We start from the raw sequence: 17,636 nt of genomic DNA, 5'->3' as shown, positions 1-17,636 counted from the left end.
TCTTCTGGCCTGCAAGGAAATGTGGAATTAAGATCATTAGATGATGACACTGTGGAGGTAAGCGTGAGACAAAATAGAGTGCAGGACGACGAACAAGTGCAGATGCCATGGCCTGTTGCTGTACCGTTAGATCCACAGCAGTTTAGTCTAAAACAACAAGAGATGATTTCTGGTTTGCTGGCTAAACATCAGAAGGTTTTCTCAGAGCATGAGGAAGATTATGGATTTACAGATAGAGTCTTGCATGTAATACCAACAGGTGATGCAGCCCCAATTAGAGAACGTTACAATAGGATTCCACCAAAATTGTATCAGGAAGTTAGGGGACTTTTAAATAACATGCTTGAGAATGGTATTATTGGGGAGAGCTATAGCCCCTGGGCAGCACCTGTAGTGCTTGTCAGAAAGAAGGACGGCACCCTTCGTTTCTGCGTAGACTACAGGTGTCTGAATGGTGTTACACATAAAGATTCATATCCTTTGCCTAGAATTGAGGAATCACTAGCCTCATTGAAAAAATCTACAGTGTTTTCAACCTTAGATTTAGCACATGGGTATTGGCAAGTGGGGGTGCACCCAGCTGACAAAGAGAAGACCGCTTTTGTTACCCCAATGGGGCTATATGAATTTAATCGGATGCCAATGGGGTTATGCAATGCTCCAGGAACGTTTCAAAGGCTGGTTGAAAGCTGTCTTGGGGATCAAAATTTTGAAACTGTGTTGCTTTATCTGGATGATATAATTATTTTCTCCTCCTCTTTTGAGGCTCACATTGACCATCTGGACTTGGTTTTTAGTCGTCTTGGGGATTTTAACCTGAAAGTAAAACCAACTAAGTGTTCTCTGTTTCAGAGCAAAGTGCATTATTTGGGCCATGTGATTTCAGAAGGAGGGGTGTCACCAGACCCAGGGAAGTTGCAAGCCGTGGAGACATGGGCGGCTCCTCAGAACATTACCCAGCTTCGGGCCTTTTTGGGCCTAGTGGGTTATTATAGACGTTTTATAAAAGACTTTGCAAAGATTGCAGCACCACTGAATTCAATGTTATGGGGGACATCGAAACGACGAACTCAACCAGCTGCAGGTAAAGCAGAGCGTTGGGCATGGGGGGAGATGCAAGAAAGCGCCTTCAAGAAATTAAAGGAGAGCCTCCTGCAAGCACCCCTATTAGCATATGCTGATTTCCAGCTGCCATTTGTGCTGTATACGGATGCCTGTCAGACGGGTTTGGGAGCAGTACTTGCTCAGGTTCAAGAAGGGAAGGAGAGAGTAATTGCTTATGCAAGCAGAAGCCTACGCCCTACGGAGAGGAACGATAAAAACTATAGCTCATTTAAATTAGAACTGCTGGCTTTAAAATGGGCTATAGCGGAAAAGTTCAGGGACTATCTTGCTGTGTCTCCCTTTACTGTGTTCACAGATAATAATCCGCTGGCTCACCTGAATACGGCTACGCTGGGGGCAGTGGAGCAACGATGGATGGCCCAATTGGCTGGATTTCAGTTTGATGTGCGCTATAGACCAGGACGGACAAATGGAAACGCTGATGCCCTCTCGAGATGGCCTGGGAAAGAGACAGATGGCCAGTCTATAGAGGATGAAGCAGTGCCATGTGGTGAGCCGGGATATGTACCATCTGAAGTGGTTCATGCTTGTGTCCATGCCTTTGTTCCAGTAGTTAAGGACCAGGAGAAGGAGCCAAGCAAAGAACGAGAGCCACAGTTGACCCAGGAGGAGTGTGTCGGACCTAGTTTGTTGGATGACTGGGTGAGGGCACAGCGGGCGGATCCAGTGCTGTCACGATTGTGGATGTATATGGACAGAGGAAGAGGCCCTGGACCAAGAGAACGTGCAGCAGAGGATCGACCTACTCAAGTGGTGCTGCGACAGTGGGGTCGTCTGGGCACCGATCGAGGATTGTTGTGCCGTGAGGTATGTGATCCAAAGACATTTGACAAACTGAAACAAGTTTTGGTGCCTCAGAGTTTGCAGAACCAAGTCCTAGAATGGGTGCACGATCGTGCCGGACACCTTGGAGTGGAAAAAACTCTCGGCTTGGCCCGTCGCCGTTTCTTTTGGCCGGGGATGACACAAGGAGTGGAGAAGTGGTGTCTTAAATGTGTTCGATGTAATCTGCATAAGACCCCAGCTAATAAAGTGAGTGCCCCGCTTGTATCCATAGATTCAGATTATCCATTACAGATTGTGTCTGTGGACTTCCTGTCACTGGAGCCTGCGCGTAGTGGGAGGTGTAACATTTTAGTTATGATGGACCATTTTACCCGTTATGCTGTGGCAGTGCCAACCATGGATCAAACAGCGGTGACAACTGCAAGGGCGTTATGGGAACATTTCATTCAGCAGTTTGGGGGATTTGATCAGCTGCACTCTGATCAGGGTCCCAATTTTGAGTCTAGAGTCATAAAAGAACTGTGTGGATTATATGACATCAGAAAGTCCCATACAACACCCTATCACCCTGCAGGGAATGGACAATGCGAGCGCTTTAATCGGACATTGTTGAGCATGCTGGGTACATTAAGGGATGACCAGAAGGAAAATTGGGACCAGCATGTAGCAGAGATGGTACAAGCCTACAATAATACCCCCCATCCATCTACAGGGTATGCCCCTTACTTTTTGATGTTTGGACGATATGCTAAGTTGCCCATGGACATTATGTTGGGTCGGGGAGATGGGTTTTCAGGAACAGTTGGCAGCTGGGTGCATCATCACCATAAAAGACTGATAACTGCCTATAGTCAAGCAAGAAAACAGGTCCAGAAGGCTCAACTTCATCAAAAGAAGGGGTTTGATCGTAGGGTAAGAGGGGAACCTTTGCTAATAGGACAGAGGGTAATGGTTCTTAATAAGAGGGCCAGAGGGAAAGGTAAATTGGAGGATAGGTGGGAGAGGAATACATATGTGGTTATATCTCAACCTAATCTTGACATACCAGTTTATGTGGTAAAGAAGGAAGGGGGTAATTGTGATGAGAGGGTGTTGCACCGCAATATGTTAAGTCCCTGCAAATTTGAGGTAACCTCACATTCAGAGAATGAAGTAGGGGCGCAAGCTCCTGCTCTTCAGGTTGATCCATTGAACAGTAATTGGGGTATGTATCCTTGGGTGGGGGGCTGTCTAACAGATTTGCCTGCACCTGTAAGGGAAAATGAAAGGACTGTTATGGACAACACTGAATCAACTGCTCAGACTATACAGAGAGAAGGACTCTCTAGCCCACCTGATGTATCAGTGGAGGGTTTGAGGCGATCTGCACGGGCCACCAAGGGCCTGTTGCCTCAGCGTTACAGAATTTAAGTGGAAATGTGTGGACACATTTTGAGTAGGGGGGGTGGATGTAAGCGGTGCTTCCCAAACCAAAATGATGCGTACTGGCGTCATTTGCGTCTATGACGTTTCCAGGAGATGAACAGCTGAGTTCAATTTGTAATGAGTCCAAGCCTTTAAAAGCGATTGTAGTTTCTGGGTCAGGAGGGGTTTTTCTTGGTTTTTGATTGCAGGTGCTGCTGAGCCGCTGGCCAAGGCTATCGTGCCAGGACGTGGGCATGATGTTGTGCGCGAGCGAATGACTGGGAGGGATAATTGGTAGTGCTGGGGTTTCCCCGGACTAAAGTTTCGGCGGCCGCTGTTGACTTCCAATCGCTGTATCCCACGTCCGGTAGCGGGTAAGCGGGCCAGCAGCACAATACTGTTGCGGGGTGTGTGTATTGCATTTTGTTCGCCGGGAGTTTGAGTGAGTTTGATTGCTCCCGGCGCTTGTAGTCTGTCTGTTTGTGCGTGTGTGTGTGTGCGTGCGTGCGTGCGTGCGTGTGACGGGGATGAGCGCAGGCTAGCATCACGCTCCATACAGGAAATGTTAAATGACGACGGCTTGATATTTAGCTGGAGTGGTATTGATGGTAGCTTATGATTTGATTGCTGTGTGGAGTCTATTTATGGGTGTTATTTATACATTTATATTTATGAGATTTACTGTGTGGTGTATTACAACTCTGGGTTGATGTGAAATGATGATGTGTTGCACAAATACGGTTGATACCCCTTGTTAAATGCCTTGTGGTGGTCATTTTTAATTGCCTTACCTAATAATTTTTATACAGTCCGCTAACAATCTTTACATCATGAACTTTGTCCTTTTGATTCCCTACCTGCTGCTCCCCTTGTGTGGAATTTTAATCTTTAAGATTATTGTATAAAATAAAGGTGAAATTAGTATTTAAATGAATTGAGTGTTTGACGTTTACTTGATTATTGTGGCCCAAAATAAATACTGTATTTTGTCCAGCAAAGAACTTGTGTTGTGTGTGAATACTTTATGCCCTTTTTGGGAGGGTTACAACTACATAAGCAGCATATAACAAGTAATGACTCTCTTGAATTTCAACATGGACAACATGAACTGGTTGGAGAAGAAACAGCGGACCTGTCGATTTATGTAAAACCGCCGGCCTCTGGGGAACAACAGGAGGACCCTACTATGGAAGGAAATCATGCTACTGTCAATGATAATACAGAATGCATATGTGAACATGAGTAAAGAGATAATCTTTCCCCAGATAAAGGACAATCGGATAATGGAATGGAATGAGACCTATCAACAATCGACTTCTCAGCTTTACTGGAAAGGGAAAAGCTGACCGATAAGCTGAAGGGGACCACTGCTGCATCAACATTACAAATATTAACCTCCAGAGGTGGATAGTAGTCAAGGAAAATGCTGGAAAAGACAAACACTTGAGTAATTGGTTTGCCTCCATATTTGGATCTTGGGGACAATGGTTGATAAAGTTGACGTATTTGGAGGTTACCATACTTGTTTTAGCTTAACTTTGTTGCTGTGTTGTGTCATTCATCAGATCAATGCTAGCCAGTGCTGCTGCCACACACATGGTTACTGTGCAAGTACAAGGAACAGTGCAAGCCCACCTCAACAGTGACTATGGCTATGAAAATATGCTTCCAAAATCCTCAGATTGGTCCATTGATGAGAACGTTACCACAAACCTGCTTGGATGAGTATCAAACCTTTTTTATCTTTTGTTTTTGAGTGTGCCGTAATTCTTGTTTTTATGTTATTCCTGTTTTGTGGAAAAGTAAGGGAGATTTTCAAGCGTAGACAGACCTTTAGAATAATGAATAGTGTAGGCAGGTAGTTAGAGGATATTTTGTTTTTTATTTTGGCACTTAGACTCTTTTACATATATATGCCAAAAATTATTCCTATACAATGCAAGTAATCTTATGTTGTTTTCTATTTTCTTTTTCCTCTCGTTCTTTTTTATCAGAATGACATGAATGAAAGGAGGGTTTCAAGCAGGTCATTATCTGTGCTACGAGACAGAAGTGCAAACAGAAGGACCTGAAATTAAGGATATTAATCCTATAATCTACAATATTATCTTTTAATACTATATTGGTTATGTTTCTGGGTATGAAATGGACATTTATCGAAGCTGCAGGGTTCACATACTCACAGGGAAAAAGGACTTGAACTGAGTGCTTAATGGAACCAACTGTCACGACCCGGCTCAAAGGCAATGACAAAATCAAAGGGAGGACATACACCAGATGGTTTGGTACCAAAAGTATTTATTTAAACATTAACGAATAATAAAGTGCTCACTTTAGGTAAGCCAAAATCAAAGATTAACCAAAGCTAAAAAGAAACTAAACAAAACAAACAGGAGCAAAAGCACGGCTTTCCAGAAGCCAACACTGCTGGCTTTTATAGAGGGGAACTCAAGTGTTCCCAATTGAGCAGATGAGTCTCTGTCCTTCCCGCTTTCGGCCGATCAGTGGGTGGGTCAAAGAGACTTGTCACACCAACGATCATCTTGAAGCTGGCGAATGCTGTAAGAGTAGGCTCTACTGATGGCTTAAAAGCCTGCTGCTCGCTCCAACACCAGACAATACTTAGTAGTACCTCTGGCAATGTGGGAGCAATCATCTGAAGACCAGTAGACAGTATCTTTTACTCCTTTCTAATCAAATAAAGGGGGAGATGTTTGGTTCCGCCTCTCCACTGGAGTGCAGCATAGGGAGGTTGACATTTGGTAAAGACTGTGAAAGGCAACTTTTTGTTGCATTAGTGAGGTTGATTGTACTGATATGTTCGTACCTTATGCTGCATTCCGGTTGAGGGTTAGGAAAGAGACTTTCTTTTGATATAGTCCCTCTAAAGGCTGATTTTTACTTCTGCGTCAAGCCCATGCTTATGCTACGGCGCTGACGCATAGCCCTACGCCGTGGCCGTCGATGTTGCTGACGTGCACCTGTCAAAAAATTTAACTACACGTCGTGCGCAAGCTCTGTGATTAGTCGGCTTAGTAGCGCTGACGAGTCTGATTGGGACTGAGAGCCTTGCAGGCCCAATAGAGCGATTGTTTACAAGTGTGAAGTCCCGTGAGGAAGCTCCAGATAAAAAGTTTGTTTTGTGTTTACCTCATAGTAAAGTTGTTGCACGTCCGCCGGTTTCTGCTTAAAAAAGAGCGAGTTTGAGTCACTTGTACATTCAGGAAGTGTTCAGGAAAAACAAAGCACCAGCGAAGAAACTCAACACAGAGGAACATTTACACCTCACTGCCAACTAGCGTTTCGGAAGTGTTAATGCAGACCAACAGAGACAGCGCGCAGAAGTATAAATGCACAGCTACGCGTTGAATATTTAGCAGACCAGAATATTTTTTCCACAACAATTTACAATCACTTGTCTAACTGTCTTTGAATAAATCATAAGGTATGAACTCCTATTTTACAAACATACAAGGGCAATTAATGTCTATTTGCTCCGTGCGCTGCTCCAGATAGACAAACAAGCTACATCATCCTTTACCTTAGGTTCTTCGCAACAATATTAGTCCATTTTCAGCTTTTTCTGTTCTTGTGTGAATGAGTAATCCCCTGCTATGTCTTGTAAGTGCCAAATGCAACAAATTTGGGTCATGAAATTCCAACATTCAAAAAAATACGATAACGTATTTACAAAATGACCCTTTTTTTTATACTAGTCATTTTTCAAAATCTTTTGTTAGACTTTGCACATTACTTTTCTAAAATATCTATTTGTATATAATTGCAGTTTATTTATATTTGTACATTATTTATTTTACATTTAATGTGTGAAGGCCGTTTGGACATTGAAAAATAAAATGGAAAAAAGTACTACTGTGCCATTTGCTTTTTTGATATAGTGTTATGATTTTGATGTGGTTATGAAAAAGTAAAATTATGATTTTTGTGATAATAACCCTTGTAATATCTTGTTTTTCACTTTTGACAGGTAGGAAACTTGTGTTGTTTTTTCCCACCCTTCGGTTAAACTAAAATGATTCTTGCATACTACATGATTAAGACAAAATAATTTTTTCTCGTGCGTCCTGACATATGCTGGTAACAAACAAAAACTGTCCTCAGTTTGATAGAACACACAGGGCCTGAGTTATGCACTAAGACTTGCTTTAAAACAAAAAAAAACAAAGCTGTTTGTGTTGAGGTGGTTCATCATAGGACAGAAAACATATATATCAATAGTTAGCATTTAACAGCAGTGTTTTTTGTAATTTCAAAGGGTTTTCTTTAAAATGACATCAAGATATAGCATTTATTGTACTTTATGTGGGTGTGGTGAGACTTTAAATTTAGGTAGGGGGAAATACTTTTTTTTTTGACATGTTACCTTCTTCCAGTTGGAATAGAATAACTCTTGCATGCATTATTATAGGGAGAAATGTATTTTTCTTGTGTTTACTGACACCTGCTGGAAAAAAATGGAATTTTGATGGAGCACTCAAGGCCTGAGTTCCACATTTTTAACTTCAGTTTATATAAAACAGTATTTTATGAAATTTCAAAGGATTTCTTTTAAAATTATACCAAACTTTTGTATTTATTCCTATGCATGTGGTTATGGAAAGCTTTTTTAAATCGGAAGGCCAAATTAAGGCGGAAATACCCAAAATAGCCCAAAAGCTTAACAGGTCAATTTCTGATGAGCTGCTGAAACTCATCCCACACTGATGTTGCGGTCACACTAGAGTTTGAGCATGCAACATTTTGTTGTATGGCGCTGCGAAAAGGGGCGGGATTAAACAAGATGATTAGACATTAAAAAAAGTGAGCGATTGTCCAGAGAGGTCATGTTTTGATCTTCGATTGGTCTCACACAGTCAAGTAATGCGATTTCGCAGGTCAGAGTTTACCGAGCTTGAACTCTGCAACGCAGTGAACTGCAAAACTTGATACACAAACTTTCGTTTACAGTCTGACGGATTTGCGTGCATATGAATGGAAGTCTATGGGGAGAAAGGTCCAGTGTAACCGTGGCTTAGGTGCAAGTAAATGGTTTCTCTCCAGTGTGGATCCTCATGTGTCGGTTAAGTTGTGATGATTGTATGAAACTCTTCCCACACTGAGTGCATGTAAATGGTTTCTCTCCAGTGTGGATCCTCATGTGGTGATTAAGGTGTGATGATTGGCTGAAACTCTTCCCACACTGAGTGCAAGTGAATGGTTTCTCTCCAGTGTGGATCATCATGTGTTGATTAAGGTTTGATGATCGGCTGAAGCGATTTCCACACTGAGTGCATGTGAATGGTTTCTCTCCAGTGTGGATCCTCATGTGGTGATTAAGGTGAGATGAGCAACTGAAACTCTTCCTACACTGAGTGCATGTGAATGGTTTCTCTCCAGAGTGGATAGTCATGTGTTCATTAAGGGATGATGATTTGCTGAAACTCTTCCCACAGTGAGTGCATGTGTATGGTTTCTCTCCAGTGTGGATCATCATGTGTAGATTAAAGTTTGATGATTGGCTGAAACTCTTCCCACACTGAGTGCATGTGAATGGTTTCTCTCCAGTGTGGATCATGATGTGTCGGTTAAGTTGTGATGATTGTATGAAACTCTTCCCACACTGAGTGCATGTGAATGGTTTCTCTCCAGTGTGGATCCTCATGTGGTGATTAAGGGATGATGATTGGCTGAAACTCTTCCCACACTGAGTGCATGTGAATGGTTTCTCTCCAGTGTGGATCATCATGTGTTGTTTAAGAAATAATGAGTGTCTGAAACTCTTCCCACACTGAGTGCATGAGAATGGTTTCTCTCCAGTGTGGATCATCATGTGTTTATTAAGGTGAGATGAGCAACTGAAACTCTTCACACACTGGGAGCATGTGAATGGTTTCTCTCCAGTGTGGATCATCATGTGGTAATTAAGGGATGATGATTGCCTAAAACTTTTCCCACACTGAGTGCAAGTGAATGGTTTCTCTCCAGTGTGGATCATCATGTGTTTATTAAGGTATGATGATTGGCTGAAACTCCTCCCACACTGAGTGCATGTGAATGGTTTCTCTCCAGTGTGGATCCTCATGTGGTGATTAAGGGATGATGATTTGCTGAAACTCTTCCCACACTGAGTGCAGGTGAATGGTTTCTCTCCAGTGTGGATCCTCATGTGAATCTTAAGATCGCCTTTTCTTCCAAAATTACTTCCACACTGAGTGCAGGTGAAACGATTCTTGTCTCTCCTTTTCAAAATACCATCAGTCTGTAAATGAGTTTTTTCCTCAATTTTGACATGATGTTCCTCCTCTTTCCTCTCATTCTCTTCAATTAGGTCTGAAATAAATAAAACATTAGTTTTCATTAAGTCTTAAAACCCTCATCAAAAGCGTAAAGGTGAAAAGACACTGGAAACATTGGCTACACACTGTAATTTTGATGCACATTAAATGTAAAATAAATCAGATCATATTTTGTTCAGTCCATTAACGTATGCACATTTAAGCAGATTCAATTCATCTTCATCTAGTCCTTTTACAATGCAAGTTGTGCTGAAGCCACTTAACTTAGAAGTTCTGGTAAATTGAAACTGTGTCAGTCCAGCTTTCAGAGTTTCTCATAAAAGTCATTTTGGTCATATTGATCAGACACAGATTTGAAAGCTGTAAAAAGCCTATTTTTATCCATATATATTCAGAATTACAACAAAATGTTTTTCTAAAATTTGTAAAGCAGACAGGAGATACTTGTTCATTCTGTGCCTGACTGGTAAATGCATCGGAAAAAAAAAAAAGTTCTGAGGTAACAGTTGAACAGCTGAATATTTGCCTCGCAAACATGAGACATACCTGTACAGCATCTGCATAAAGGCTGAAATATGCACCTTTCCCCTTGTGTGCTGTTGGGTCATTTTCATCCATTCTGGGTTGATTTTGTGGATTCATTTGGTCAAAACTTTCTGTGTTTTAACAAACGGACTGATATTTGGGAACATCTTATTTTGACATAATCTGGGAAAATGCTTTGAAATAAAAAACAAATCTCTCATCCGTTTCTGTAATAGTTAAATTACAGTGAGTTCATGCATCTAGCATATTGTTTTATAGCTATATTCTACTGTAACATGCATATATACATATATATCTCACAAAAGTAGCAGAACATTCCAGGAAATCCCTAATATGGATGACAATTAAAATTACAGTTAGCATTAAATAATAAATCGACTTTCTTATAAATATACCTAAGATGGCTGGAAGTACACATATAAACCATTTATTGGCGCAGTCGTGTAAATGATCAGTTGAAGCCTTTTAATATTTACTCAGATCTTATTTTCATTCAACAGCAATAGCTGGATGCCTTCATCCATATTAGGGATTTCCTGGAATGTTCTGCTACTTTTGTGAGGCATATATGGAATTTCTGCTCAAGTGTAAATGAAATAGGCATTACATGCATTTAAAGTGCTACAATGCCCACATAAACCTATTTTGAGGAAAACTAAAAAAAAAAGAAAATAAATAATTTTCTACTTAAGAAATAATTTATTGTACCATTTTTGATACAATTGTTGTTATTTAAAAAATAGTAGCCTATTGAACATCAATATATAGCAAAGTAATGAAGTCAGAAATTCCAGTATCTGGACAACATTACACCTTTGGAGGAGATCGGAGGCTCAAGAGGTATGATATGGCTCATAACAGACTAGTAAATGAGAAGTGGGTTAATTTATAAATGTTTTTTTCCATTTTGATGTTACGAGTTACGCTGGATCTAATCTCACTATATTTGCTAAAAGTGATATTTAATTCACCTTGTTCTCTGTATCTAACGTAGGGCTGGACAATAATATAATATCAATATATCACGATAGATTTTTTTTCAATAACGGTGATATGATTTTTAAACTCATTTCCGATATTTCGATACATTTGTGTATATGTTTTACATATGTTTTATTATGTTTTGTTATATAATATATATATATATATATATATAATATATATATATATATATATATATATATATATATATATATATATATATATATATATATATATATATATATATATATATATAAGATTTTCTACCTTGTATCATTTGTCACTAAATGACTTTCCGTGCTCAGAATGAGCGTGATGTCACTTGCATGATGACAGCGCTCAGAAGTTGGTTAAGCTGCTCTGCCACAGAAAGCTACAAAATGAGCGACCTAAATACACATATAGAGGAACAAGCTTCCAGAAGTAAGAATGCAGACAAAGTAGTTGATGTGGACGTTGTTTGGCTTTTTAAGTTCCGATCAGCTTTTTGTTTCGGCGCTCTGCAAACTGTGCGGGAGAGCGATGCCGACTAGCATCGGAAACACATCAAATAGGTTCATAAAAGTTTAAATCAACCTGTCGCCTCACCATCCACCTTCCCGACACCAAACACAGATGGCTATGAGCCGCAGTGTAGGGTTTTGCATGTCTACACATGAATATACACATATAAACATATACTATGTTCAAAACAAGTATGACACTTGCACATATTTAAACCTACTGCATGCATACACCCACATACACATACACAGACATATAAACTCGATCCGAACATAAACTTAATCCTTGGATTAAATTAAACACAAACACACACAAACACAAAACTCTCTGCATGCTGGTATAGCACGCAAGGAAACTTACAAAATAAAATTCACAAACATATGTATCAGGAATCTGGTTATTTCAAAGCTGATGAAATAGAAAGAATTTGAATAATAGAAGTATTAAATCTGTTAAATAATGAAAATGTGTTATACAAAATGTTAGTTTATATAAATAGACAATATAAAAAAATAGAACTATTTTATGTTAAATCTTTTAACTTAATTAGGTAAATACATACACAAAAATAGTCAGAAAGAACCCTAAAAGGACGTTTAAGATAAAAAGCAACCAGAACTTTAAATATACTCAAACAACTCTTTTCCTTTGCAAATATTAATGTAGCCTATACTCTTTTTAATTTGTTTTTTAATTATAATTATTATTCTTTTTCTATTTGGATTTTGGCATTATTTGACCAGAAATAATAAACTGCAGAAAACAGTCACGCTACTTGCTCTGCAAACAGGTGTGTTCATGACTATAAATACAAATAAAAATAATAAAATGAGAAAATATGACTTTGCAACATCAAGCAGCATTAGGCATGGGCCAGTATAAGATTCTGACAGTATGATATCCTAAAATATATTTTCTTCTGAGAAACTTTTAAAACATTTTTGAGCAGTAAACATGTCAGGCTAAATAATTGAAATGAATCACAGATTTCTTTACGATTTAAAACAGCCTCTTTGGTCTTTACTGCAGGAGATACTGTTGTCCTAAAAAACAAAACATTAAAAAAAATCTTACATATACTGTAGGAACGGTGCAGCAGGAAATGTTGGCGGTTTTAAAACCTTGACTTTTCCAAACTGCGGTAAACCTTGAATATAGTTATTGTCCCATGCCTCAGCAGCATAACACTGATATTTATGATCTAAAAATTTATTCTTTAAAAAAGTCTCAAACAAAAAGATTCTAATGGCGCCGCCTGTTGGTGCATGAAGAATATGGTCTATATTCTGCGAATGTAAAATATTTTATAACAATTAATTATTTTAGTGTCCATTTCATTTAGCATGCGCTTTATTGGGGGGATCCACATTTTTTACATACTGTAAAATAGGGTTTCTGCAGGTTTTACAAAGTTAAATTTAAGACTTTATGATATTTTTAAGACCATTATGAATGAAATTTTAGACTCATAAAGGGCTAAAGGCTAAAGAACTTTTCAAATGGCCCAGATGGAAAAGATTTTTATTTGCCCCATCAAAATAAAATTTCTTTTTAAAAATAAAAAAATGAACAAATGTTTTTAAAGTTTTAAAAACTATAACAAACTAAATCTATGCACAACAATCTGTCCAGGTTGATATCCACAGCAGTAAATACATGGAGCACGTTTAAACAAATGTTATTGGGAGTAAAATAATTAAACCATTATGATAAATAGAGTTAAAAAGACCTTTTTGAATAAAAAGTTGAAAGTTTTATTAAGTTGAATTGTTGGTGATTGAATAGGTTTTGGCCAGATTGGGTAGAAAAACATGAACAAAAGAAAATAAAGACTTGTATAAAAAAGATTTAAGACCTACAACACAACATTTCAGTAAATTTAAGACTTTTTAAGGCCTAAAATGTTAAGTCTTTTATGAGAATACTGTAGGTCAAATATCGTCAGCTTAGTTAAACCTTTTATTAATTTATTGTTTTTATTTATTTTATAAAGCACTAAGGATGCTTTACAAACAGTAAAAGAACAAGAAAAGCAATAACGTTAAGAAGGTAGAGAAAATGGGAGACTAAAAACACATAAAAGACAAAAGACATGAGAACAAGTGACGAAAGAAACTCATTCTGTCTTTTAATGAGTGCTTATGTGCATTTATGAGAACTAGGCAGCACACTCAGGGCTGCAAGATGGATTTAATTTAGTATTCTTATTATTAAAATATATCTGAATGAGGATCAAATGACTGAGTTGGTCTTTGAGAATAAAAGTCAACCTGTTTGTTCCTGCAGGTCTTCCTGTTTGACTGTGAATGTTTCTTCAATCTTCACATCTTCACTCTCCTCTTTAATAAACGCCATCTTTATAACAGTGTGGAGATCAGTCGCTTCAGCAGGAGTTTTTCTCTGAGTTTGGACACTTTATCCTGTTTAAAATTAACAAAACAATAAAAATGTCCCGTTTAAAATAAATTAAACAATGAACAGATACAAAATAACTTCTCTTAACACTTGCTTAAACAGTTTCTTTTAATTATCAAAAAGAAATCAGGTAAAACATTTTTTTTTAAATAGAGGTAAAATTGGTTTTATATTCGCACATTCGGACTTTCCCCTTAATGATATAATTTCATTAAAGTATAACTTAAAGTAACTATAAAGTACAACATTGTTCACAGTCAAATAAACAGTGTTAATGTTGTTTTCAAGTCACACTTGCAAGCTAATTCCGATCAAATATTTAAAGTAACATGGTAAACAATATATAGACTGCTAAATAAACGAATGTGTGAATATAAAACCAACTTTTCCTCTTATCAGAAAAGTTTGAGAAACCCTGCTTTAAAACACTATTACACTCTTTTCGGTTTCAAACAATAGCCCTCTGCTACTGAGAATAAAATAGTACTACGTTGCATAAAGGGCTTAAATATTATTGTCCAAAGCAGGTACATAATTTAGCATCGGATAAAAAAAAATCTGAAACTTTAATTAAATCGGGTTATATCCGTAAACGTTTAAAAACACAAACCTTTCTCCAGTTGAATCACAGCGCTGAAGCGGCGCCGCCTGATGACGTCACACGTCACGACAAAATAAAAGTCTATTTTGTTTCGCTTTTTTGCCACTTACTGTTGCAGTCATGACTTATTTATACATTTCTCCCATGTTTTTCACTTTATAATATTTCTGCTCTCTCTTTCTCTCTCTCTCACACATTACACATTTTAGGAGCTTTTTTGGCATGACAAATAACTACATTTGTATTGTCAAAGCAGTGCAGCGTTGCTGTGTACAAACAAGACAGTGAAAAAAGGGCAGTAGTGCAAACAAATATGGATATAAAATATAATACAGAGAAAACACAGAAATAAATAAAATAAAAATAGATTAATGAAATTAAAAATAAATTAATAAAAATAAAAAGATTAATAGAAAATATTTAAAAAATAGATTAGATTTCTCTCTCTCTCACACAAACACACACTTCAGTATTTAAAGTTGATCAAAAAAATTTAATCTAAACATTTTAAGCCAATTTTGAGAAACTTTTTTTAATCCAGTTCATGATGACTTGCATGTCTACTACACATTACTTCCTATTAATATCTGAGTCCAAATCTCATCCTCATAATTATGTCCTCTTCTATTTCTACAACCTCTATAGGCCTATATAGGGTTTCTTATTGTTTCATATAAATTGTCGTCTCTTATAATCTGTTCCACGTTTCCTGCCATTCTTTAGCAATCTTCAGTGATAATATTAAATTTACGAAAGCATTAAAGGGGTAGTTCACATAAAAATTACAATTCTGACATTTTTTTCATCCTCTACTTGTTCCAAACCTGTGTGAGTTTCTTCTGCTGAATGGAAATGAAGAGAATAGGCTACAGGGTCAAAAGGCAGCCACTATATGGTTCAACAGCGCCTACTTTGGGCATGGCTGCTTTTTTCAACATTTTCTGGCACACAAAATGTTCTCAGAACTCGATTACAACTTAACCACTAAAGTCACAGTCAAAGTCAATGTTTTTGGTTCCTTTTCTGGACTTTTGAGCATCTCGGGACTCTTGCTGTGTATGACAGATGAAGGAGCTCTCAGATTTCATCTAAAGTGTCTTCATTTGCATTCTGAAGATGACCAAAGTTCTCAGGGGATTAAAACAACAGGTAGAGGGACAATCGTTCTCGAGTGCCTAGTGTACACTATAACACGCATTCCACCACTGCTGATATACAGCCACATTGCACTGCTTTATTTATTTATTTATTTATTTATTTATTTATTTATTTATTTTTATTGCAATAACAACAGGCCATTACAACAAATAGAAATACAAAAACTGATAGCACTGATACTTGTGATGATATTGCCAGGTAGGAGGCGACGTTCGCGCGACCTTGCACAACGTTCCCTGAAAGTTCCCTAAAGGTAATAAAAATCCAGAACCTTTACAGAACATTAGGGACGTTCTTAAAACGTTCTCTTTTAGTCATAAAATAACGTTACCAGTATGACTTAAGGAGGACATTCTGTTTTGGCCATTCTATGGTCACATAATAACGATACAAAGAGAACCTTTCTAACATTTACAGAACGTTTTCACATGGTCTTTTTTTAGTCATATAATAACGTTATGAATATGACTTTAGGAGGACGTTCTGTTTTGGTCCTGCAATGGTCACTTAATAACGTTACAAAGAGAACTTTTTTAACATTAACAGAACGTATCTACATAGTCCTCCTTTAGTCATATAATAACGTTTCGAATAAGACTTTAGGAGGACGTTCTGTTTTGGTCCTGTAATGATGTTACAACAACATTTCACAGCACCTGGAATTAACACAAATGAGTTTGAAGTTACAGTGTGTCTCATCCATTTGTGATTAATGTAAAAAACAATTATCTACAAAGGACAAAAGTAGCAAAAATGGACAGTATGTGATGGCTTTACTGTGTTAAACGGAAAAGGTTTTGTCAAAGAGTATCTTTTATATTCTCTTGTGAATGTCTACGCATATTTGTATGCACAAACACAAGTGATAATCAGAGGGAAAAACATCTTTGTTACATACCAGGTGAATAAGAGGCTTTCGAGAGAGCTGAGCTGAGCTGCTCACACATGTTCTGTTCAACTAAAAAACGGAGGAAAGAAAACAAAATTGGCACAGAAACAAGTTACATTTTGATTGTTAAAATGTGAAGACACTTTTGGAAAGAAATAATTGACCTGTTAAGAGTGTGTTGACTGTCTTACAGAAACCAGTAAAGAGCTGCATGTGCTTTAAGATAAATAAAGGACTCTAAACTCACATAAAGAACAAGTTCAGTGATAAATAAATGACAAAAAAATGCTAATAGTTAGCTCATATCAATATATTGACTAAACTTGACAAATAAAACCTCAATGTGAAGTTCAGAAATTGTTTCTTTTAACAAATGATAATATATCACTGTATAATAATATAAGACTTGCATGACTATTATATAAGTGAATGTAGCTGTATGTATTGAGACATCAGTGTGGCTTGAGTCTTCAATGGTCATTTGCATCTTTACACAAAGACTTCAGCCAAGCAACTCTGAGAAGCTTCTACAAAAACAACACACAACTCTTGCATTACCTTTTAACCAGGCTTGGGAAAAAATAAATTGAAATGTCTTTCAAATCAAAATACCTCAACATAAGTGTGTCAATATTATCAACAACATGCAGCAGCCAAACTAAAAAATAAGCTTCCATCAATAGTCCTATTCACCTTATTCTCAGATGTCGAGCGGGCGCTGCCATTTGAATCTTTTTGTCTCGCGACTTCCGGTCACATTCACTTCCATTCATTTTTTGACGTTAACAACTGCTCGTTACGCTGCTTGATGTTGCAATTTAATATTTTCTTATTATATTATGCTTCTTGGTCTGTGTAGTCATGCAAACATTTGTTTGTTGAGCAAGTAGTTTGGCCATTTTCTGCCGTTTATTATTCCTAGTCATTTCTC

General features: G+C 37.7%; 1 protein-coding gene across 1 annotated transcript; it reads right to left on the bottom strand.

The window, feature by feature from the left end:
- Positions 1 to 5,596: 5,596 nt before the first annotated feature.
- LOC101884055 (uncharacterized) lies at positions 5,597 to 14,718 on the bottom strand. Its single transcript, XM_087248756.2, has 3 exons — positions 14,668 to 14,718; positions 13,913 to 14,062; positions 5,597 to 9,645 (listed from the first exon to the last, which is right to left on the bottom strand). The coding sequence occupies exons 2-3, from the start codon at positions 13,995 to 13,997 to the stop codon at positions 8,348 to 8,350; spliced, it is 1,383 nt and encodes a 460-aa protein (XP_087104882.1). The 5' UTR covers positions 13,998 to 14,062; positions 14,668 to 14,718; the 3' UTR covers positions 5,597 to 8,347.
- Between the last annotated feature and the right edge of the window lie 2,918 nt (positions 14,719 to 17,636).

Source organism: Danio rerio, chromosome 4 (assembly GCF_052040795.2).
Source record: "Danio rerio strain M-AB ecotype USA chromosome 4, GRCz13ab, whole genome shotgun sequence".
Lineage (NCBI taxonomy): Eukaryota > Metazoa > Chordata > Actinopteri > Cypriniformes > Danionidae > Danio > Danio rerio.
Note: the sequence above shows the minus strand (reverse complement) of the source record. Positions and strands in the feature narration are given on the sequence as shown.